At 36.2% G+C, this 24,783-nt stretch overlaps 1 protein-coding gene across 4 annotated transcripts in view; it reads right to left on the bottom strand.

Annotated features, from left to right (window-relative positions):
• The window catches only part of CAPS2 (calcyphosine 2), a 44,956-nt gene extending 20,576 nt beyond the window's left edge, over positions 1-24,380 (bottom strand). The window contains exons 1-9 of one of the 4 annotated variants that reach the window (XM_032420914.1): positions 24,308-24,380; positions 20,560-20,662; positions 17,849-17,898; positions 15,714-15,759; positions 15,500-15,625; positions 13,361-13,534; positions 8,930-9,052; positions 6,011-6,078; positions 3,096-3,215 (exon numbers count right to left, since the gene is read on the bottom strand). In XM_032420914.1, the coding sequence (XP_032276805.1) occupies positions 3,096-3,215; positions 6,011-6,078; positions 8,930-9,052; positions 13,361-13,534; positions 15,500-15,625; positions 15,714-15,759; positions 17,849-17,898; positions 20,560-20,640 (788 nt within the window). In that variant the 5' untranslated portion in view covers positions 20,641-20,662; positions 24,308-24,380. Of the gene's footprint in view, positions 1-3,095; positions 3,216-6,010; positions 6,079-8,929; positions 9,053-13,360; positions 13,535-15,499; positions 15,626-15,713; positions 15,760-17,848; positions 17,899-20,559; positions 20,663-24,307 lie in introns of those variants that run through there. The other 3 variants (XM_032420915.1, XM_032420916.1, XM_032420918.1) reach the window with 3 other exon arrangements.
• Positions 24,381-24,783: the final 403 nt, after the last annotated feature.

Here is a 24,783-nt window from a genome sequence, read left to right as displayed (position 1 = left end):
CTCTTTCCATTAGAGGTGACTAAGGGACAAAGTTCTGCCAATAATCTTCGAGGAAAGACTTTCTTTTGTCCTGATAAGAGAGTGGCGTGGGAACAGCTCCTGTCTCTGAACATGGCAGGGATGTGATGCTAGGAGGCCCGGCAGCCATCAGGCAACCATGTCAGAAAGGCCAACAAGATCTTGAGGAAGCCAGCCCAGAGCTGTGTCATCCCTGAACCGCTGAACTAAAACCAACACTACCTGCAGGCAGCTGGTTTTATAGGAAAATAAATCCTGACTTTTTAAAGTCACTATCAGTCAAATTTTCAGTCACGGGTAGCTGAAAACATACCTTACCAAAATAACAGAATGGTGGAAAAAGTGCTAGATGAGGTTCTAGCCTTGAATAAGTCTAGCTATAAGACCTCTGATCAGCTGAGTAATCTTTATGGCCTTCAGATGGCACTAAATGATCTCACAAAGACTGCTAGTCCTAAAATTCTGTTTAATAATATGAAACAAAACCCAAATGTCCACACTTTAGCATCCTATTACTAGTAAACTCCTTTATAATAAAAAATCTGAAGATTTGGTGATGTATCTTTAGTCTCCTTCCTAAATAATTTTATGGCACTCCAATAAAGCTGCAGGTATAATGAAACTGCAATAATGTAAATAGTAAGTGTATGGGTCATTGGGATCTTGAAAAGCAATACCTTTATAAAATCAAGGTCTCTGAAAAATAAGCAGGATACAGACAAGAGCCTATGGACCAAAGCAGTTTGTGAACACAGAGTGGAGCCATGATAGATTGGTCTTCTCAATTCAATTTAATCCATTAGTATTAATGTGTTTATTGAATGCTCACTACATGCCTGAAAAAACTCTAAATGCCAAGAAAATAACAGCAATAATAACAGCTACTATTTATTGAGAACTCCCCAGACACCAGCCATTATTAAAATCACTTAAATGCACGTTGGTTCATTCAATGCTTGCAGTATAATTCCATGAAGTACTATTATCCCATCTTACAAATAAATTTTACAGAGTCATATAATTAGTGCATGACAGAGCCCAACCTTGCTCATAACCATTACGTTATATTGCTTCTCAAAGGTGAATAGAACTCAATTTAACAGTGATATGTTGAAGTAATAGCTTCAAGGAGTCTACAGTCTCCTTGAAAAGATAAAAGAAGTAAATAAAACATTTATATTATAAGTGGAAAGTTCTGTGTTAGCGTTTTAGGTATCCAGTAAGTAGTACCAAACACTTCTCTCTACCCAAGTTCTTAACAATACAGGAATAAGAATCGGGCAGGTAAGGACCAAAATATGAATTTTACTGCTCCTGGTGGGAATGCTAATTACAGCAACCCCTTTGAAAAACTATTTGGCAGTATTTTTTAAAGCTGAACATATGTGCACTAAATGGTCCAGCGATTCCACTTCTAAGTATGTATTGAGCAGAAATGAGTACATACGTTCACCAAAAAACATGTACCAAAGTTCATGGAAGCGCCATTCTTAAAAGGCCAAATGTCCATCAGCATCTATGAATAAACTGTGGTATATTTAAATACCATGAAATACTGTATGGAAATGAGAATAAAAGACAACGACAAATAACAACACGGATAAACTCACAAACATGCTGAGTAAAAAGAAGCCAGATACCTAGAGTCCAAATTTTGTGATTTCAGTAAGTTTACAACAAGGCAGTTAGCATCCATGCTATCAGGGCAGAGAGGTTAAGCTGGGGCGGCAGAGGACGTGGGCAGTAACTGGGAGAAAGCACAGGCAAGTTGTTGAGGCACTAAGAACGCTCTAGTTCTTGGTCTAGGGACTTGGTACATGAGCATTGTCCAGTCTGTGGAAATTCTATGCTGTACGCTTAAAATGTGTACATTTTGTGGACAGATATTTTATTTCAGTAAAAGCTTACTCTAAAAAAGAGAAGTTTAGATGTGTTAGCTAAAGGATGACCCTCCAGAGTTGTTCACACTCTATACCTCAGAACATGTAAATATGTTACAATTACATGATACGATAAAAGGGACTTTGCATATGTGATTCAAGACCTTGAGATGAGATTACCTGGAATTATCCAGCTGGATTCAATGCAATCACAAGTGTCTTTGTAAGAAGAAAGCAGAGGGATATGTTGACTACAGAAGAAGAGTATCAGAGGGGTGCCTGGGTGGCTCAGTCGGTTAAGCGTCTGGCTTTGGCTCAGGTCACGATCCCAGGGTCAGAGTGATAAAACACTGACCGTAGCTGGTTTTGAACATGGAGGAAGGCCAGAGCCAAGGAATAAAGGAAGCCTCTAAAAGCTGAAAGAGACAGGGAAATGTATTCTCCCCTGAAGCCTCCACAAGAAATGCATCCCTGCCAAAACCTTGATTTTAGGCTTCTGACCTGCAGGACTGTAAGAAAATAAATTTGTGTTGTTTAAAGTATTGTTAGTAATTTGTTACAGCAACCATAGGAAGTTGATACATGATTCCTTTGAATATTTAAAGGTATGGAAATAGAGTCTTCAAGAAAATAAGAATGAGACCAAAAAAATAACAGTTCTAAGAACTTCTTGGCATTTATAGCAGTCTGAAAATATGAGAGAACTGCTGCAGGAACTGGTGGATTTTCTTTGTCTCTTAATGCTGAGGCTAGCTGTCAACTGCTAGTGAAGTAGTTGAGAAATTTAAGTCGACTGCACCCAAAAACTGTGAAAGTTCAAAGATTTTATAAGCTACAAAGTAAAAGGCAAAATAATAATAATAATAACTTGTAAGCAATAATAATTTTGAATATATTATGATATTCAGTATATATAAATGTCTCAGTTGCTATATTCTGTATTTTCACATACATTATCTCCCAGGTTATAACTCTTATTCCTAAATTATTAATAAAAAACCTGGAGGGCAAAGTTTATCCCTATATCTTAAAGTGGCACAAGTGGGAACCGAACTCCAAAAACTCCACTCCCCTTTATATAGAAAAAAGCAAAACTGAGCCAAAAAAAATCTTTTCAGTTAGACACAAAAGTACATCTTTTTTAAATTCATTTATAAAATACTATATCTTCATTTGATATAAGTACAATTTTCTTACTTAGTTTCATGTAGTGTTCTTTTCCTAAAGCGAAGAGGTGCTATCTTTGAATCTGGAAAGATACGAGCACTTTCTTGTCTCTCAGCGGTTAGGTTTTGTTCTGGATCACTGATTACAGCCCTATATGGGAAAATACAAAGTCTGACAACTCAATATGATAATGCACTATTCTAGCATTCACATATTTATAAGCAGCTAGAAAAGCTCATCTACAAATACAAATTTATACTACTGTCAGAATTATACATTTTCCAGATACTGAATGAATAAATTTAATAATTAAAAAATTCTGGCCATAAAAAAGTGAATATTCCTATCAATCTCTCTTTCCATAAGTGTTATCTAAATATAAATTGAAAATTTTGAGACAACTCAGCTCCATGTCTCTCCCTTATTATTCTTTAAACAAAGAGACACTGCTGGTGACTTCTGAATAAAGACATGAAGCAAAGTAAGTAAGAAACCATATGGATTTCTGGGGGAAAATCATTCCAAGCAGTGGGGAAAATAAATGCAAAACACCTAACACAGGAGTGAAGCTGGTATGTTTCATGACAGGAAGGAAGCTGAATGGCTGGAGCAGAATAGACAAGAGAGAGAGAAGTAGGAAAAGCAGTCCAAGTTCAAATGGTGGACAGATGATGTAGGGCTTGGGTAAACTATATTAGAGACCATAATTTTTTAGCACTCCTGATCCACATCCTTGCCATGGCCTCATTATAGGTGCACTGTACTAATTTCTCACCCTTTAGTTTTGAGCTTAGCCATTTGACTTGCTTTGGCCAATTATATATAGCTGGATGGCTCTGCTGATCTCAATTATACTAACTCATGTAAGTGTGGGTTGGCTGGGGATCTGCTCATCTAGCATTATCTTGGCTAAGTGGCCCAGCTGCATTTGCAGAGTCATGTTCTTCTTGAGCTCAGTGGGTTAGCCAAGCTGTGTTCTTTTCACCAATATGGCAAAAGCTCAAAAAGGCAAGTGGAAACACATAAGGCTTCTTAAGGCCTAAGCTCAGAACTGAGACCACTGCTTTTGTTCATATATAACTGGCCAAAGTAAGTAAAAAGCAAGAGCCACTTAGCCCAGCCTAGCATGGACAGCTGATCTGAAGATACATGAGTTCTAATTAATCACTGTAGTTTTAAGATACTGGTTTTGTGGTAATATATAACCAATACATAGATTTTACTCTGAGATGGGAAATTACTGGAGGGTTTGATCTGGCTTACTTTTTAATAGACGTACTCTGGCTGCTGGGTTAAGAATAGACCAACGAGGGGCAAATGCAAACACAATGAGTCCAGTTAGAAAGAGACTGAAAGGATCCAGGAAAAAGAAGATGATATTGTGAACAGGGATGATGGCAGCAGAAGGAGTAAATTTATTTTGATTATAGAACTGAGAGTGATTGCTGACAAACTGAATATAGGATTTGAGAAAAAGAGAGGCATCAAAAGCATCAGAAACATTTTAGGTCTAAATAACCTAAAGAATGGAGCTGCCTTGGAGGAAAATTAAAGAGGATTTGGGAAGGAGCGAAAAGAACTTCGAGGAACCCAGATTGGCAAATGTTACGTTGGAACCTTAGATCAGGGAAGCATCAGCGTATGAATGCTTTTTAAAGGCATGATGCTGGATGAGATCAGTTAGGAAGTCAATGTAGAAAAAGTCTAAGAATGGAGCCCAGTGTACTCCCACGTATAAGGACAGGGGTGATGAAAAGGAACCAGGGGAAGAGACTGAGAAGGAGCAGAAGGAAGGAGGAAAACCAGCTAGGTGTTGTGTGCAGGAAGCCAAATGGGAAAGAGAAAAGTATTTCAAAGAGGAGAAACTTTTCAGTGGAGACAGATGCTGCTGTTGGGTCAAGTAAATGAGAACTGAGAAATCACGATTAGTTGAGCAACACAGACGCCATGAGTTAGCTTATGAGGACATGCTGAGGTGGCACAGTGTGGGTGAAAACATCAACAAAGTGAGTTCAAAAGATAACAGAAAGAGGAACATTGAAGACTATAAGTATAATTAATTATTTCAAGACAGTTACTGAAAAACATGCATGTAGAATATCTTTCTGCCACCGAAATAATTTTTTTCAAAGCTAACCAAAAGTCTTACTTCTTCCTTGAAGACTTCCTAGACTATTCCAGCCTTTTCTGAAATCCTACAATATTTACATATTATCATGCAATTTTTAGCACAGCAGGTACTTAACGCTTTACAGTTTTCTAAGAGTTATGAAACTTCAGATTAAGTTTTAAATTCTTAACAGTCCCACAGTTCCCAAACTGTGCACCATGTCAACTCCAGGGTGCCACAGGGAACTCACAGGGACTACGTGGGATATTTTTAATTTTTGAGGGAAACACGGTGATACTTGATATTTGTTGGAGACTACATGAACTATCACCTCAAGGTAATTCACAGTTTCAACAAGGTATCACTCTTTCAGTGAGGTCAAACCTTTGTAAAGCTGGATTTTCTACAGTTGCTGTGATAAATAGCAAGTGCCATGTGGAATTGAAAGTGAAGGTGACAGCATCCTCCTCAACAATCCTAAGGTTTAAGAGATTGTGCCATGCACCAGAAGGAGCATACAAGTAATTGTGGCTATTTAAGAGTGAAATACAAATATTTTTTCTTTTAATTTATGTGTATTATTTTCTTGAATTGGCCATTAAGTTGTCATGAAGTAAATACTTAGTTTGAGAAAAATACTTAACAAAGAGAACTGTTGGGTATTTCTACTGGCCTAGGAATGCTGTAAAAAACCATCACTCCAACACTGTGAGCGCAGTGAACGGGGAACGTGTGGGAACCTCAGTCAGCCACTGGTTGATTGACTAAGGATAAAAAAAAATTTAACGAAAACTTTCTGACTGGATTTCTATCACTCATTACTACTTACTCTCACCTAGATAAGTGGTCTACCATCACTTGCTCTGCAACAGTCTGTTTCTTCCTCTCTGCAGCCACAATTTCCTAAGAAGAGAAAATTTTTAAAATGTCATTATCAATAAAACAGAACAACACTAGAGGTAACACGAGAACCCTAAAATATATGCTAAATTTCCAACTTTCTTCTTAGAGATTACTATATCCATCATTAATAAAAACAAATTCCAATAATTTAATCTGAAAATACCATTTATTTCCTAAAAAATAATGCACTTTAATTTCGGTAGAAATCATCAGAGATTTCCATGCGCTGCATCTGAATTTCATGGAACCAGAATAAAGGAGGAGGAGACTATGATATCCCTCTCCTTGACAGAAGCCCTGTAAAAAGCACTTTAACCTGCTCCAAGAAGAATACCAACATTGACACAAAAAGAGTTTGTTTTAAAACTATCCATAGTAGATGAAGCTAAAATTGAATTGGAATCCTTCAACCCTTTATCAAAAATCTAAAAATAAAAATCTTTCATAAAGCTTCCTGTCATTAAAAGGATAATATTTTCTATGCATAATATCCATTAATACTTGATCAACTTTTCTCAATTACTGATTTGATTAAATTATCTTCACACTGTTTTTTGCTTTTCAACTCATTTGAAAATACTTCTACTACATTTTAGGTTATATCAAACCGCAAGATTAGTAATCGTTCAATTCCAATTAGATTATAATGTAACTACATTTACTAAAATGTTTCTTTTGAAGAGTAAATGAAAGAGGTTAAAAAACTAAGGGGTCAAAATAAAGCTTGTTTTATTTCTACACTGTAAATTCCTGTCATCTCCATTGATCACGCCAGTAAATGAAATCAAGTACAATAATGTAGCTTATGATAGAGGCTTTGTAACCTTAGGGAGAGCACTCTATTCAAAATGGACACAAACTCCAAGTAAGAATGACTAAAGGCATATCATACATAGAAACTCCTAAGAAACCTGGAAATTTGGGTGCAATTATTTAAATGTTAGTCTATAATTGAATGTGGCCTTTTTGGGGGGGGGTTGGTAGAAATTAAGATACAGTTTACACATCCAAATATGCCCCATATAAATATAGTTCACGTCATTTAACATATAACTGCATCTGATGTTCTCTAAGCTCATGACACTTTATAATGATTTTTGTTTAATAATAAATTTAAAACAGCAATTAAAAAGTTAGAAAACGTATGGTAACTTACAGTCACAGCAAAGTGTGTTTTATGTCTAAGGGTGATGAAGGTGAACACTGAGTAAAATATGAAATTATATGCAGAAAAGGTCAGCCAGAACATAGGTGCAAAACCCAGAAGCGAGCAGAAGAGGGGAGATTAATGAACAGAGCCCATGCAGAAAGCCCATCTTGTGTGTTGGCATTTATGGTGGCTTTACTGTAGGAAAGGTTAGAACCGCCCTCAGGCACATTGATTTTAAGGTCTGTGTAAACATAAAGCAGAAGCAGAAGCAGAAGTCACACAGATGCAAAGGATCTAATAATGTTGAAAAATGACAAGCAAACTAAAAGAGATGGGTATAAAAACCACAGGTTCACTGCTTCTGGTGTTCAATTAAGTAGTTAAAAATTAAATTAAAAAGTTTCCACCTAGATTTTAAACATAAGTCAGTACTAATTTCAAATGCATTTAAAGTTTACTCACGCAAACATGTCCTTGGGAAAAAAACAGATAAATATGTGCTACCACAATAAAGTAAAATACTTGATGCTGAATTTAGTGCATTAAAGTGATCTTAAATAAAAGAAATCCACTAACACCCAGATGGCTTTGGATGACACCAAGAACGATACTCAATGGGCCTTAAGTATCAGTAACATCCATTTCAAGTAGAACTTGAGGAACATATCAAAATCAGCCTTATTTGGAAGACTATTTTGCCTTATAAAGTAGCTTTTTAAATTTTAGGATAATCCTGGTAATAGTCCTTATTCTATTAAACATAAATGTCTAAATAATAATAGGCATAGAAAATAATGTTTATGTTGTTTTAGGACAAGAACTACAACAAATTAGCAACTTGAGACATCCACAGAAAATCAGTCCAGGATCCAGACACTGATTACACATTGCTGTCAACTGAGAACATATTAATTCTGGGTGATTGTAATCCAAATAAAATATATAGTGACTTTCCTCTGTGATAATGATAATATAACCATCTAAAACCATAATGCTTTATTATTATTTAGGCTACCTAAACCAGAGTTTTCCCAACTTTTGAAGCACCACACACTGGTATTTCATCAATCCATTACAAATATGTCTAAGATCTTAATCACCTGGGGGGGTCTGGGGTGACCAGTGGACTCCAACTTGAAGCAGCTTGGTCTGATTACCCCAGGACACTACAGAAATGTGATTATCTATTTGTACCATATCTGGCCTAAGTGATACTCATCCAACAATCTAACTGATTTTGTAAAAGACACAATTTAAAGTTAATACTGAGAATTTAGAGTTTCGCTTCCCTTTTCCTAAAAAAAAAAAAAAAAAAAAAAAAACTTTATTCTTGCCCTTTTCCTTAACTTGCTGGAATTTCTCTAGTCTTATTAGCTTATCACTTTCAAAAAATAACTAGGTTACTTTGGGGATAGGGCTGATGCTAAATAATCCCACTGACAAAAATAGCAGCCAATTAACATTTTTAATAGTATAAACTAAATTTTTACAAGCTCTCAAAGATTCAAGACTATTTCTCCACAGTAAATATACCAAACCTCAACCATTTGTAAAAATGTGGATTCAATTACACATTAGTGAACATGCACTGCTGAACAAATTCAATTGTTGTAATTATTTATTCAATTTTAAGTCTGCAACATCTTGGACAGCAAATTATCTTAATGGCTTAAGAAGTAAGTAAAGATCATGATAACTTACAGCATCAGATTTTCTCATACTCCTTTGTGCATTGTAAGGGATGTCTGCATAACCCTGCTGTAAGAGGGCTTTCCTATCCAGAGTGGTAAGACCATCCACGATGGCTTCTTCACCTTTTATACACTGTAAGGGAAAGCAATAAATGAATTCTTGAGAGTTTATACTTAGTTCACATACTTAGCATATTTGTTTTTAACAAAGTAGTGTGTTAAATAACCTCTGAACACATCAATAGTTATTTATGTACAACTATGTATACATAACAATACATAACACATAACAATAGTTTTTTGTGTATAACGTTACAGGCTCTGATAATCAGATTGCCCTATTTGAATGCAGTTCTTCCACCTTCTAGCTAGATGTCCTCTCTGTGCCTCAATTTACCCATGGTAATGGGAATTAAAAGGGGAATTAATAATAGTAACAGTAACTACTTCACACACACACAAAGATGAAATGTCCAACACTTATAAAAGTATCTGACATACAATAAGCATCAGATAAAAGGTAGCAACTATTATAACTATTATTGTCCACCTGAGTCTTTGTAAAGTTAATAAAAATGGGCATGTTCACTCCTCTGTAAAATGAAATTCCGAAGTACTAAGAGATGGGATATATCCTTTGAGATAAAGGATCCTCTGGGATCCTAAAGATAAACACTAAATTTTTCTCTGAATATAAGGTGTACATATATTCTTTTAACAACAACAACAAAAATGTCCCAGTAGGATAGCAACTGCCAAAAACTTAATAGATTACAAGAGTTTTTCCTCCAGGGTTTGTTCTTAGTTTAGACCTTTCTTAAAAGGTCACATTCCATATTCATACTCTATTCTGTCTTCGTGACCTTTGATTGCTACATGAAATCTTATTATACATTTCTTTATGAATGTTGTCTGCCTCTCCTGCTATAAGTTCCATGAGGGAGGGAACCTTGTCTGTCATTTTTATTTCAATATCCCTGATGCCAGAACAGGACCACACACAGTGAGCACTCGATAAATACTTATTCACAAATGAATAATGCATCTTGTATAAGTATTAACTATTATGGGGTGCCTGGGTGGCTCGGTTGGTTAAGCGTCTGCCTTCGGCTGGGGTCATGATCCCAGGGTCCTGGGATCGAGTCCCAGGTCGGGCTCCCTGCTCAGTGGGGAGCCTGCTTCTCCCTCTCCCACTCACCCTGCTTATGCTCTCTCTGTCAAATAAATAAATAAAACCTTTAAAAAAAAAAAGTATTAACTATTGGGAAATCAATTTATGAGGATACTTTATAATTTTTTTACCTCCTAATATATTTTTTTCCTGCATAGTTATTTATTTTAACAGGCACCAAAAAGATGTTTAGCATTAAATAAGGTAAATTAAACAGATTAAATTAACAGATATGTTTAAGTATAAGCAAAGGTCTGCACTATGTTCAGGTTGGAAGAAGCTTTCAAAAGATTTTTATTTTGTTTCAGGTTGTTTTTATCCTTTTACAAAAGGGAAACAGTGACATTTCCACTCGTTATGTCAGATTTAACCTTCCCAAACCAGACTTCCTTGTGGTCTTCCCCACCCTTCCAATTGCTCAGGCCAAAAACCTTACAGTCCTCCTTCATCATCCCTTTCTCCTAAGCCTACAACCAATCCATCAGCAAATATTCTCAGCAAATATTCTCAAATATTCAAAATCTATCCAGAATGTGGCTTCTCATCACGACCACTTCTTATCCAAGTCTGCTGCCTGGGTCCAAGCCATCATCCTCATCTCTCATATAGATTATTGTGACAGCCTCCTCAAACATCTTTCTGCTTCCATCTTGGTCCTATTCTCAGTAAAACCCATCCTCAACATAGCAAAGTAGCTTTCTGCCTCAAGTAAAAGGCAAGGTCCTTATGTAGTCCACAAGGCCTCACAGATCTGCCTACCAGCCCCTCCCTTTAACTCTCTCCCCATCTCTTCCTTGCTCTTCCTCCATTGACCACACTGTTTTCCTTGATATTTCTTAAACACTCCATGCCCCCTCCCACTTCATGACACTTAAGAGTTTATCCTGAGTGGCTTGTGCATCACCCTTTTCAGATGTGTGCTGAAATGCTACCTTATGGGAAAGATCTTCCTGGTGATCTGTACAAATTGCAATCCCAACTTGAGCCCTGCTCTTCCCAGTGCCCTTCCATCCATAGCATTTATCACCAACTGTCAGACTATATGGGTTGATTGATTGATTCATTCATTCATTTTTTTTCTTGCTAAGTCCTTCCTTTATGATATATACTCTGTAAGGGCAAAAGTATTTGTCTGTTTTATTCACTGATTTAGTATTTTCTATAAAATTGAAGTTTCATGACTTTCATGCTTTATTTAAAGATGTTTCACTATTTAAAATATAAGTTTACGTCTTAGGTAACAATTTGACAACAAGAGATTCATCAGCTTTTTATACTAAATGGAAGAAAAACTCAACAAAGGAAATTTGCCATTAGACAAGCGAGGGGAACTTTTATTTTACTGTTTGATTGATTATGGTGGTTATGGCCTTTAGTTATTGTCCTAGATCCTAAATATGTCCAACTTTAGCTTTTTAATTAGTAAAAAGAATCAATTTACATGTTGTTCCCTGCTTTATAGAGGGGCTTACATTTCTGATATCAGGAAGCAATTCTATTTCCAGAGATTACTATTCCAGTGTTAATTAATGTAATTATAATAGGATTTACTAATAGCCCATTTATACAGCAGTTTTGATTTTCATAATCGTATATATATAAAAAGACATCAAAAAAGTTGCTTGACCCCATTAAGTATAAAATTATTATGTAGAGAAACCAGGGCCTTTTTGTAAGGCTATCAAGAACATATGAAATAATAATTATATACATTTATATGTAGATTTTAAAAATCAAAGCAAAACAGAATTTTTTCCAGAAGAAAACATGAATATGCTGGCTTCTATAAAACCCTTCATTCATACTATACAAGTATTTACCAGTCATATGGGAAGCTTCACAAGCAATATTTGTTCCTCCCTTAATCAAAAATAAACAAATGCCTTCATTTGAACCTACGTTCAAGGAAACCAGTTTTACTTTAAAAAAATTTTAGGGGCCCTGGGGTGACCCAGTCAGTTAAGCATCCAGCTCTTGATTTCCAGCCCAGTCATGATCTCAGGGTTGTGAGATCAAGCCTCTCATCTTGCTCTGCACTGAATGTGGAGCCTACTTCGGATTTTCCCTCTGCCTCTACCTCTGCCCACCCCCCCCCGCCCCCCCAGGCCTCCGCATGTGTGTGCGTGTGTGTGCGCGCGCGCGCGCGTAAAAAAAAAACCAAAACTTTAAACCACTTTGCTGCAGCAAATAAAGCATGAATTTATAGAAATCTTCATTCTATTTTCCCAACATTATTACAGTGACCTAAATATCACATTATAGATCCTACAACTATATGGCCAGGTGCTAAAGGGCTATGAAATTATCCTGCCTATTATTACAGACATCAGATTATTATATTTGTGTGCATCTGTTTGGATCTGGAAATCTGTCTTAGCATAAAAGAGACCAAATAATCCATTAATTTTGTTACTCTTTCCACTGAACACCATGTGATAAAGTCAGTTCAAGATAGTTCCTACATGGATTAGATAAAATAGCTGATATGCTATACCTACTTATAAATTAATCAATTCTTTTTACCTATAAAAATGTTAAGCAAATACAACCAGCAAACTTCCCTGACAATACATTATTCTTATAAAAAATTCACTGAATTAAGAATTATATTTAAGTATTCTCTCCTTCGTGGCCAGTAGTATCATAAACTATGTTTCCAAACCTTTCTTTCCACAATTCAAGGTTGACCTTTCCTATATGCTTACGAAAAGCCATTAAATTGATTATGGTTAGTTTGCTCTTATATTCATGAATGTGAATTTACACCTAATTAACATTAAATAAAAGTATAAATTTAGAAATTCATGATGTTAAAAAATATCTCCCAACAAGAACCAGAAGACAATCATGGAGTGATGACAGTTTTGGAATAAAATAGGGTTACTGCAACATCTGAAATCACTTTTCAACTTTAAAATTTAGAACTGTGAGGCAAACAGAGTTCAAGATAGCTACATCAAAAACAGCTTTTTAATACTGCCTTATTTTCAAATCCCAAGTCAAATGGAAAACTCCTTACACAGAAAAGATGACTAGGTCATATGGCTAGAGTTTTCACATTTGAAAATGATAATAAACTTTTAGAGTTGTTGTTAAGAATAAACTAGTTAATGCAGGCAGAATACTTAAAATAGTCCCTAGCACACAGAAATAAATGCTAGCTACTATACTTACTATGACTAACAGCAAAACATACCAGACAAAAAGATTTCCATAGTACATGTAATTTTTTTAAATTTCATCAGAACTTTATAAAGTCTCATACATTACCTTGTCATCTGTCTTGTTTCTTGGACACTGTTGTGTGATCTTTGATTTTGTCTTTTCTGCATTTCTCTGACTATACTGTTTATATCCCTCTTTCATTTCAGTTTTATATTGTTGATATTTTAGTTTATATTTGCTTGTTGGTGCTGGCAAGTTTTCAGGTATTATGTCTTGCTCCTAGATATAAAAATAAAAAGTATGTTATCTGTCAGAAAAATCAAAATAATGATTAATTTTCCCTATTAACATTAATAGGTTTATCATTTATCTTAACATTTATGCCTAAGAAACAGATCATTATGATCTATGTGCTAAACAGAGGTGATATTTATTTATTATTATTTTTTTAATTTATTTGACAGAGAGAGAGAATACAAGCAGGGGGAGCAGCAGGGTGAGAGGGAGAAGCAGGTTCCCACTGAGCAGGGAAATATCTGTACCTTCCATTCAAACTTGCTATGAACCTAAAACTGTTCTAAAAAATAGTCTATTAAAAAAAAAAGACAGGATACAAAGATATGTAGCTTTAAACAAAAAAAAAAGATTTTATTTTTTTATTTTAGAGAGAGAGAGAGAGAGCATGCGCACGAGTGGTGGGGGAGGGGCAGAGGGAGAGGGAGAAGCAGACTCCCTGCTCAGCAGGAAGCACTACGCAAGGCTCAATCCCAGGACCCCGGGATCATGACCTGAGCTGAAGGCAGACCTCAACCGACTGAGCCACCCAGGCGCCCCCAGACGTGATATTTAAAACGTTCAGCTGGTATAGCATCACTGAGCAATCAAAGCAGATGTAATTGCTCAGAAAGGGCAGTGGCCTTAAATACCAGGGAGCCTGTACCTGGTTTCCCTGCTGAAGATCAGTCCTGGTTCTAAAATAATTTGAGAAGACAAAAATTAAATTTTCTTTCTTCTTAAGAGTTTTAGATAGGCCCTTTATTCCTGCCCCAGAAAAAACTCCACTGACAAGCATTTCTTCCAGAATAGTTACAGGAATTAGAGATCACGAACACTAAGAAGCGCTGGTTGTCATTTGTAGAATTTCAGATATATCACCTTCTGGTATTATTTAGTTCCCTACCACATTCCCATGGGAGTAAGAGATAACAGAGCCAGTGGATAAGTGAAATCTAAAAGGAGTACTAAGCAAACACAATGGCATATATATTGGCCCAAAGGGGGATAGCCACTCCAAAAGGAGGATAAAGCCAGCACGACCCTTGAAAAGTGTTGATAATATCCAGGTCTAACCTAGAGAAGGATAAAACAAAGTTTCAGGGTGAAAATTGTAGCATGATACAGTCTAGGGTACTACTGGTACAATTTATCCAAAATGAGACTGAGGAGAACGTGAATAGAACCAGCTAAGGGTGCCTGGGTGGTTCAGCTGGTTAAGCCTCTGACTCTTGATTTCCACGCAGGTCATGATCTCAGGATCTTGAGATCAAGCCCCGCGTCGGGCTCTGTGCTGGGCATGAAGCCTGCTTAGGAGTCTCTCTCTCCCTCTCCCTCTGCCCCTCCCCTGCCCCCCGCACACACACTCTCTCTCTTAAAAAAATAAATAAATAAATAAAATATATTTATATTTATATTTATATAACATATATATACAAGTTTAAAAAAATAGAACCAGCTACAGGAGAAAGACTAACAAAGACAGAAAAGTAAGCCTTCCTCATAGAATACTGGTCAGAACTTGTGTTCATAACACAAAATAAAACACTAAATATTGTTTGAAGTGTAAATATTGTCCCAAGGAGATAGCTTGGAATAAGTATAGTTACTTAGTTACTCCATAGCATACTAGTAGCCCAAAGTATAAGTTAATTTCCAAGAGACAAATCACATTGTTAAACCAGCAAGATCTGATCTAATACTCTACCATATTTTTTAAATTCCTGGATTTCCTATTAGGATAAACCTGTACTTCACTAATTGTATAAGACATTTTTAAAATACTATTCCTATGTGAAAAAAAATGTAAAACAAAGTAGAATTATTTCACCAACATGACTGGGATGTTAATATATACAATACTTAAACTGGACAAATCATAGACTGAACATAATAAAATTTCTGGACTAAATACAGTGCTTAAATGCACATTATAATTCTGAAAGTTGGTAATAAGAAATAAATACTAACCAGTTCATTTAGATGATGCTGAGTATGTGATATTTGACATGGTGTGATGCAACTAAGAGCAGAAGATGAATTTGGTGGGTTAAAATGAACATGGGCAGTAGTAAGTGGGATGTATGAAAAATCATCCTAAAATAAAATTACATAATCCTTATTATACACTATAAGCAATGTTGTGTTCAAATCTTTATTATAGTAAATACCAAGTAAAAATTACCTCCTCGTCAGAGTCAATGAGGCTTCCCAAATCAAGTCGTGGAACTCTGAAAGAAATAATCTATGCATCTCATAACTTTTTAAAATGAGGCTTTAATAGTTGCAAATCATACATGCTACATCTTATATAAAAACGTACACTAGGGACTCCTGGGTGGCTCAGTCGGTTAAGCATCTGCCTTCGCCTCAGGTCATGATCCCAGGGTCCTGGGATCCAGTCCCACATCGTGCTCCTTGCTCAGCGGGGAGCCTGCTTCTCCCTCTCCCTTTGCCTGCTGCTCCCCATGCTTGTGCTCTCTCTCTCTGACAAATAAATAAATAAAATCTTAAAATAATTAAATAAATAAATAAATAAAAAGGTACACTAAAGCCAAAGGTGTGTTGTACCTACCAGCTGTAAAAGGAAATGCCCAGCAGTTTTTGAGCTGGTTGTTAACAAAGCATTATTAAAAATAAAATTATATAAACTTATAAATAAGTAAGTTATATTAAAAACAAAGGTAATAAATACTCAAAGTCATCACTTCTTAATGACTTTACTGTACTTCACTATTGTTTATTTACATCTATGGTATTTGTGTGGTAATATAAGGGTGTGCATCTCTTTCCAACTCTGTGTTCAGTGATACTATAAACATAGAGTGAAATCGGCCACAGTGGGATCATTCACACAAAAACTGGCACATGCTATGAATTAGGACTTGATTTATTATTTTGTTGATTTCTTTTTTTTTTTTAAGTTTTTTTTATTTATTTAACAGAGAGAGACAGCGAGAGAGGGAACACAAGCAGGGGGAGTGGGAGAGGGAGAAGCAGGCTTCCCGCTGAGCAGGGAGCCCGATGTGGGGCTCGATCCCAAGACCCCGGGATCATGACCTGAGCCGAAGGCAGACACTTAACGACTGAGCCACCCAGGCGCCCCTATTTTGTTGGTTTCTGAGACTTAAAACAGTCATGGAGAAAACATTAATGGTGCAGATTAAACTTAAAAGTGTATCATATCTGTAACTGTCACATTGTGAATAACAAAAAACTGAGGAAATATTGTCCCAGTATCCAAAACTATTACGTAAGTCAACAAATATATCACTCACATCACTTAACAATAAATGAAAATATCAACCAACATTCACATTGGAACTACACTGGTTCATGGACTGCAACCATAGCTTGGCTACAGATACCAGAATTCAGCAAGAAACAAAGAAAGCATTCTGTGAGAATCACTTGGCTGCATGGAATTTATAAAAAAGGTTATACATTTTATTAGTATTTGTAAATTGCTTACTATATATCCTCTATATCAGTAAAATTTATAACCAACTTAAAATATACTTAAGTTTATTTATAATTAACAAGTAAAATTTAAAATAAACTTATAATACACTTTCAGGAAACCAGCTGTTAAATATTTACCAGCACATGACTGACTGTCAACACACACTGAGTATCTTGCATCCAGTGCTTCCATGTACCTCGTACCTTGATTTTTTGTCTAGATGAGCATACAGGTATCTGTTATGTAGAACCACATGAAATTGCTGATACTTGCCCATTTTTCATCGATAAAAATGTAATTTCATATGGTTCAGCCTAATAAAGTACTAGGTTTTTAACTTCTATTTTCCAATAAGCCCTGTAGTCTAAAATACTTGAAAGAATATAAAAGTCATATCCTTCCAAATCTTAAAAGGCAAAAATGTAAAATATAAAACATAAATTAATGTAGTCTAGTCCACAAATAAAATCATTTAAAGAAGATTGACAAAATTGTCATATTCGTCAAGATAAGATTAAAGCCACAGATTAAATTAATTTTGGCTATCCCAGTTATAAAATTCAAAATTTCACATATTTCTTTAATAAATTCATTTACCTGAGTTTTCTAAATAAAACAATAAACTTTTTCGGGAAAATGTAAGAATATTAAAGAAAATACAGAAAAGAGAAGTATTACCCTCCTTCCTATTATCCTACTTTAATTTTGGCATAGCAATTTTCAGGCCATCCACATGCACATCAATTTTTCTGTGGTTCACAATCATAACTACATATAAAATTTTGCTTTCCTTTTTAATTAATATATTACAAATATTTACCCATTAAATAGCTCAAGTGTAAAGAAATGTGACTTACACAGGTAGGCCAGCATCCTGGATTGCCCATGACCTGGAAGTCTGTCCTTGCTTTAATTAAAAAAAGAAAAAATCAGTACGTATATACCCTTTATGTATACTTTAAAAGATAAGCAATGAGTCAATGCAATAAAGCTGATCATCATTTTCTCAGTAAACTCCATATAAGAAATATTTACTAAGCCTCTCCCTACTATGCTTGAGACAGAGATAAGATGACAAGCAACACAGACAATTCTTATCTTCACGGTGTTCTGCCTGCCGGGCAAGACATTTACTCAAACAATAATGTGAAAAAAAACACATGCTATGCCTGAGCAACTACATATAGCATTTTACCCAACAAGTCTAGGAAATTGAGGAAACGTTTCCAAAAACAAAAAAAAAGTAACCTTTAAATGGAACTCTGAAGGATGAGTAGGAGTTAGCCAGATAAAGACAGAGGGGAGAATACTGCTTTAGCCAGGAGGAACAACTCATCCTGCACTAGCCCACAGGCAAGAGTTAGCAGCTAGAGAGGGCTAAAATCCAGAGTGTGAGGAGGTAGTGGGGGCCAGAGTTGTTACATAATAATACAAGTCAAAGAACTTGGACCTTGTCCTAAAGGTAATGGGAAAACTGCAGGATTTAAGCAAAGAAGTGACAAATATATATATGTATACATTTGCAGATGTTCAATCTTACTTCCAAAAAATTGTGCAAAGATATGAAAATTAGAGTGAGCTCAGACACTACAGAATAAGAAATATATATGAGTCACAGAGAAAATTCAAGTTAATAAGGGCAGGAAACAATTCATGCATCAACACTTCTGGCTTACTTCTGAAAACTAGTCATTTTTGTGGTACTGATAGCAAGTACAGAAATTACATTCAACACTGAGCTTCATCACTCTAATTGACCATAAAAGAGAAAACAAATTCAATTCAGTATAAGCTTTAATATGGCATTATTTTAAATACTATCCTAATAGAAAGTTAAAAATGTAAAAATGTAAAATCACTAAATTATATATATATTAAGTTGACCCTTGAGCAATGCTGGGGTTAAGGGTGCCAGCTACCACCCCCATACTGTCAAAAATCCACATATAACTTTTGGCTCCCCAAAAACTTAACTACTACTAGCCTACTGTTGACTGGTAACAAACAGTCAATTGACACATATTTCATATGTACTTTATACGGCATTCTTACAATAAAGTAAGCTAGAGAAAATAAATGTTAAGAAAATCATAAGGAAGAGAAAATATATTTGCATATAAGTGGATCCATGCAGTTCAAACCTGAGTTGTTTAAGGGTCAACTTTATATAAATGACATACATATCAGAGCCTAAAATAGCAGCACACTTCTATCACATATCAAAGATTTTCTTTTTTTTTTTAAAGATTTTATTTATTAATTTGAGAGAGAGAGAGAGCATGAGCACAAGTTGGGGGAGGCAGAGGGAGCAGTAGACTCCCTGCTGAGCATGGGGCCCATGGGGCTGGATCTCAAGACCCTGGGATCATGACCTGAGCTGAAGGCAGTCGCTTAACCAACGGAGCCACCCAGGCGTCCCAAAGATTTTCTTAATCGTATTTGGGAAACATCAGGATATCATCTAACTTTAGGAAGAAAATCTAAATAGAATATAAGTGTAGTTGTCATAGTCATGGTCGTCACCATGATTATCCCCCAGAAAGTGTTTTGACAGACTTAAAGTCTTGAAGTCACAGACTACCTATTACAGAATGGCATTTACCTTGTCTAATTCCAACAAAATTGTGCTAGCCAATTCAGAAGAAAGATAAATTATAGCTTATAAATCCCTGGGCTAGGGGTCAGCAGATATGGCTCAGTTCTGTTTTATAAATAAAGTTTTATTGGAATGCAACCATTTATTTATTTATGAACTATCTATATGTTCTCATTACAACAGCTGAGTTAAGTGGCTGCAACAGAAACAAGAGCCCATAAAGCCAAAAATATTTACTAGCTGGCCCTTTATTTAAAAAGCTGAGTATGGGGCACCTGGATGCCTTAGTTGGTTAAGCGTCTGCCTTTGGCTTGGGTCATGATCTCCGAGTCCTGGGATCGAGCCCCGCATCAGGCTCCCTCCTCAGTGGGGAGTCTGCTTCTCCCTCTCCCTCCCTCTGCTCATGCCTCCCCCTTTCAAATAAATAAACAAATAAATAATATTTTTTTAAAAAAGAATAGCAAGGAAGTATGTATCACTTTTATGTATTTCTAAACTAAAATTTATATATCCCCAATTCTGTAGTGGAAACAAGGACAAAGCAGCTATAACCTTGTACTTAATCAATGATATATATACACAGTGGTGATATTATGAAGGTTATGAAGAATAAAATCCTAGTAATAAAAGCTCTGATTCTCGTTCTACCTAGCTAACACAAGATGTATGTTGATATTCTCTTCTTCTTTCTACTATCCTTATTTCTTACATTTTCTGCAGATACACACAGATAATTTTTTAAATAAGAATATGAAAACAATAATAAGCCTGATTTTTAAAAATAAAACTAATTCAAGGAATGACCCACTTTGAAATAATGATTATCTTCAATTTTGGCCACTCAATTCTTCAAATCTAGGAAATATGGATCCTAAATATTTGTGAGTATAAGTTGTCATAAACATGAATAAAAGAGTCAGAAAATTATTTAATGAGTCATCCTACGAGAGGAAAATTATATAGCACACGTACTTGCAGCAGCTTGTTTCTTCCAGTGAAAGGCTGAGTTTGACTCGTAGGAGAAGCAGCAATGCCTTTAACCTCTAAATCCATTCCAGTTCACGTCTGCAGTATACTTTGAAAAGGGTAAAAAACACACAAAATGATAACTCTTACTCTAATTTTAAACTAGCCATACAAGCTACATAATACTACTTCATGGAAAGAAATCATGTGGTTAATCATTCTTACTTCTTTCACCAAAATCAACTTTTTGTGGGGCAAGTACCTTATGTGGGGCAACATTTATGGGGCAAATGCTAGTCTGAATAGGGTTCCTCCGAAGATGTCCGTGTGCTAATCACTGGACCCTGTGAATATGTTTACCTTACATGACAAAGAAGACTCTTCAGATGTGATTACATAAAGGATTTTGAGGTGTGGAAATTATCCTGGATTATCTGGAGGGCCCAATGTAATCACCAGGGTCCTTATAAAAGGGGGGCAGGATGATCAGAGGAAGAAAGAGAGGATGTAAGAAGGAAAGCCAGGTTAGAGAGGAGTGAAGATATTAGATAGCTGGCTTTGAAAATGGAGGTAGAGGTCATGAGCAGTCTCTGCAAGTTAGAAGAGGCAAGGAATGAATTTTCCCCTGGAGCCTCCAGAAGGAACCAACCTTGCTAACATCTTGATTTTAGCCCTGTAGGACTCATTTTGTGCTTTTGACCTCCAGAACTGTTGTTTCAGACCACTATGTTTGTGGTAATTTTTTACAGTAGTAATAGGAAATGAATGCTTGTACTTCTCTACCACAAAGTGATGTAAATTTATTTTCTTTACTCTCTTCCTAAACCTTTATGAGTTTTGATTTTGCTGCAGTAAGCAGATGAAAAAATGTGTTAATGCAAACAGTATTCTCTGATACAAAGAATAAAATAGAATGGATGGTCCAATTAGCAATTATGAGGTGACTGGTAAAAATGCATGTAAGAGAAGGTTGAAAATAATCAACTTGAACAAAAATGTACAAAACAAAAATCAGGTGACTATCTCAGTCATGCAAATTTTGAAGATTTTTACACTTCAATCTTATATTACTGAGGATACGTTGTTTAACAATTCATACTTTCTTTTTCTATTATTAGACTTGGAGTTATTTTAATAGTAAACTTTTTTTTTAATTTTTAAGGAAAGATAGCATGGCATTGTGTCAGCATAGAGTTAGACCGACATTAAAATCCTCATTTTTGACACTTCCTTGTAATGTAAGCTTGGGTAAGAACTTAATCTTTCAGAGCCAATATTTCTAGTGTGTAAAATGAGTTTAATGTTAGCACCTTTCTCATCTCCCTATATTAGGTAAAACATGGTTATTCAATACATGGTAGCCGTCATTGTTACTATTAAAATGTAGTTTTACTGCAGGCCCAGTGAAATCCTGAAAGATATCCCAGCTCTTCACTAATTTATCTGTATGGCTCCATTTACCCAATTCCATAGCCCCCTCCCCTAAAGCCCCACACCCCAAGACTAGATTTCTACTCTAAGAGTAACGAACCAACAGTAGACATATTCTGAAAACATCACAAATCATTCGATTTAAAAATAATTTGACTTTTTTTTTCTGAGTTACCTTTCACAAAGAAGCAACTTTTTAAAGTTGTTATTGTTTTGGTAGGGGGTGGAGAGAAGGTTGTTGTTTGCTTTTAATCACATCACAAAAGCTGTTGTATTTGCCATGAAGATTAGCAGCCAACAAACCCAAGTTGAAATAGGGGTGCTGAGCAATCAGCTAAGTGATTTTCTCCACACATCAACTACACACTTATTTATACCTTAGAAACTATTGTAGCCATTTCAAATCACTATAGGTCACTTTAAATAACCATCATTCATTTGCAAATAACAAAAACAACAAAATTTAAATCCTCTTTCCAGGACCTTCTAGTCCCTGTACTTCCCCAAGCTTGACAGTCATTACTCTTCACTTATAATTAACTCTTTTCATGTCCCTAATAAACTGTCAAGTCCATGAAGGTTGGTATCTTAATATAGCAGATACTTAATAAATATTTATTTAGTCAATAAAGAAATTAATGCACAGTCAAATACCTGTACACATTTTAAACATATTCTTCATTTCCTTTCTCTGAACCTAACTATGACAGGATCACAATGCCACATATAAATTCTGTCCTCAAACAATAGATAAAGCATTCAAAGCATGAATGGTAGCTATTACTCTTCACACTATACTGTGAGCCTCATAAAGGCAAGGGCTATGGTTCTGCTCACCTTGTATCTCAGCATTTAACAGAAAGCCTAGAAAACAGTAGGAACTTAAATATTTGTTAAGTAAGTGAATTCAGTCAACTCAGATAGGAGTTATTTCAGAATTATGTAGCATACAAATGGTTCATTGGATATAACAGGAATATTCAAGGGGCAACCATCATTTGTGGAACACTCCAGGATCTATTACGATCCAGAATTAGAGCTATGAGGCTACTGACACCTTATGTCAAAGAATCTTGAGATTTGGACAGGACTGCAGAGATAAAACAGCTCGACCTTCTGATTTTCAAACTGAGGAATCTGAGACCCCAAAACGGGCACATTTACCTTGCCAAATTATTTGCCAGTTATTACTGAGCATGAATTTACACCAGTTTCAGACCTCTTTCTAATACTACTACACCCTTGCTTATACAGGACAGAAGAAAGAGGGGAGTTAGCTGCAGAGACTCAAGAGCACCAGAAACCTAAAATTGGTGGCAAAAGAATCAGAATTTCAAATAAATGGCATGTGAGCAGATCTTTGGAATGCATACCAAAGTTTGTCCTGGTCCTATAGAATGGAATATACAGTTGGGTTATGCTGGGGACGAGAGGTGGTAGGAGCAGGGAAAAGCACTTCTGAATGGCTCTGTCCCCACCCAATCTGCTGCCAAGTCATGAGATATTACAGTTAGCATGTAATGAATATTGTTGACTAACAGATTCAAATCTTACCATATTATCTTTATTGCTACCAAAAAGAACTGAACTCACCTCCTACTTCTCTCATTTTTTAAGGATGATTATTTCCAATTGCAATTATCACCAGTTCTCTCTTGGTTAGTGACATTAGTGGTTATAATTTGCTTACATCAAATCAGAACACAAAGGAAAGTGAAGAATAAATTGATCCAATCCATCCCATAATCAAGGAAAGAGGAAAAAGTTTTAGTATTTAACCTCCATGCAGGTGAGGATCAAGTTTATCTTGGGGCCCAGGTGATAACAGACCCAAGTATCTGAATGAACCTGGCATCATTCTTAATTTCATAGTAATTGTCTGTACATCCACTCCCCACAAAGTTAAGATTATACATCAATGCACCTGCAAAGTACAACTAATGCTCCGCCCTCTTCCTATCTTAGATTCATGGACTGGGGTGGGACACACGGGACATCCAATAAGCTGGGTAAAGAGCAGTTCCACAGTGGGAAGGATGAAAAAGTTACCAACGAGGGCAATTCCACCGAGAACCTCCAGACAGGACAAGCTGGAAAGGTACAGTTCCCAGTAGACTCCAGCAAGCCCAGGCCCGCGGCTGCAGGTTGCCTAGCAACAGGCGTCCCCACGCCGGGCCGCCAAACCCTCTCCCACTTCCAGGGAAGAGATGATCATCGGCCCAAATCTTTCGTTCCTTCCACGCCACCTCCTGCCCCATGCTGTGTAGGGTCGTTTCTCCGACAACCCGGCCCGCGCCGCGAGCTACCCAGCCGAGGTACTTACCGGAGGGCGGTGTTGAAAACCTTGTAGCGGCCTCTGAGCCTCGTCCGGGGAGTAGTTCCGGGGCGTCTCTAAATCCCGGCGGGGATCTGGAAGAGGACTCACTCATCTGGGCTTCTTCGACTCAGAGAGAGAGAGCCAAAGCCCGGCCCGGATCCAGACGGCTGTTGTATAATTCTTCTTTAAGTGAGTTCTATTTAACATATTTTATAGAGCATCTACCAGGAGTTCAGATCCCAGAGAGATGTAATGAGGGGAAAAAATTATGTTGTAATATCCACTCTCAAGGAACTTGCAATTATTTAAAAAGACAAGACTGCTTTATAGTATTATAGAGAGATATATAATTATAAATACATAAATATATAGATGTATAGAGATATAAATGAAAATACTAATACAATGGAAAGGGAACAAGCCTAGGAATCAGGAAATTTCCATTTTATTCTTTGCTCTGCATACAATGTCTTTGGTCATCA

Source organism: Phoca vitulina, unplaced genomic scaffold (assembly GCF_004348235.1).
Source record: "Phoca vitulina isolate PV1807 unplaced genomic scaffold, GSC_HSeal_1.0 scaffold23, whole genome shotgun sequence".
Lineage (NCBI taxonomy): Eukaryota > Metazoa > Chordata > Mammalia > Carnivora > Phocidae > Phoca > Phoca vitulina.
Note: the sequence above shows the minus strand (reverse complement) of the source record. Positions and strands in the feature narration are given on the sequence as shown.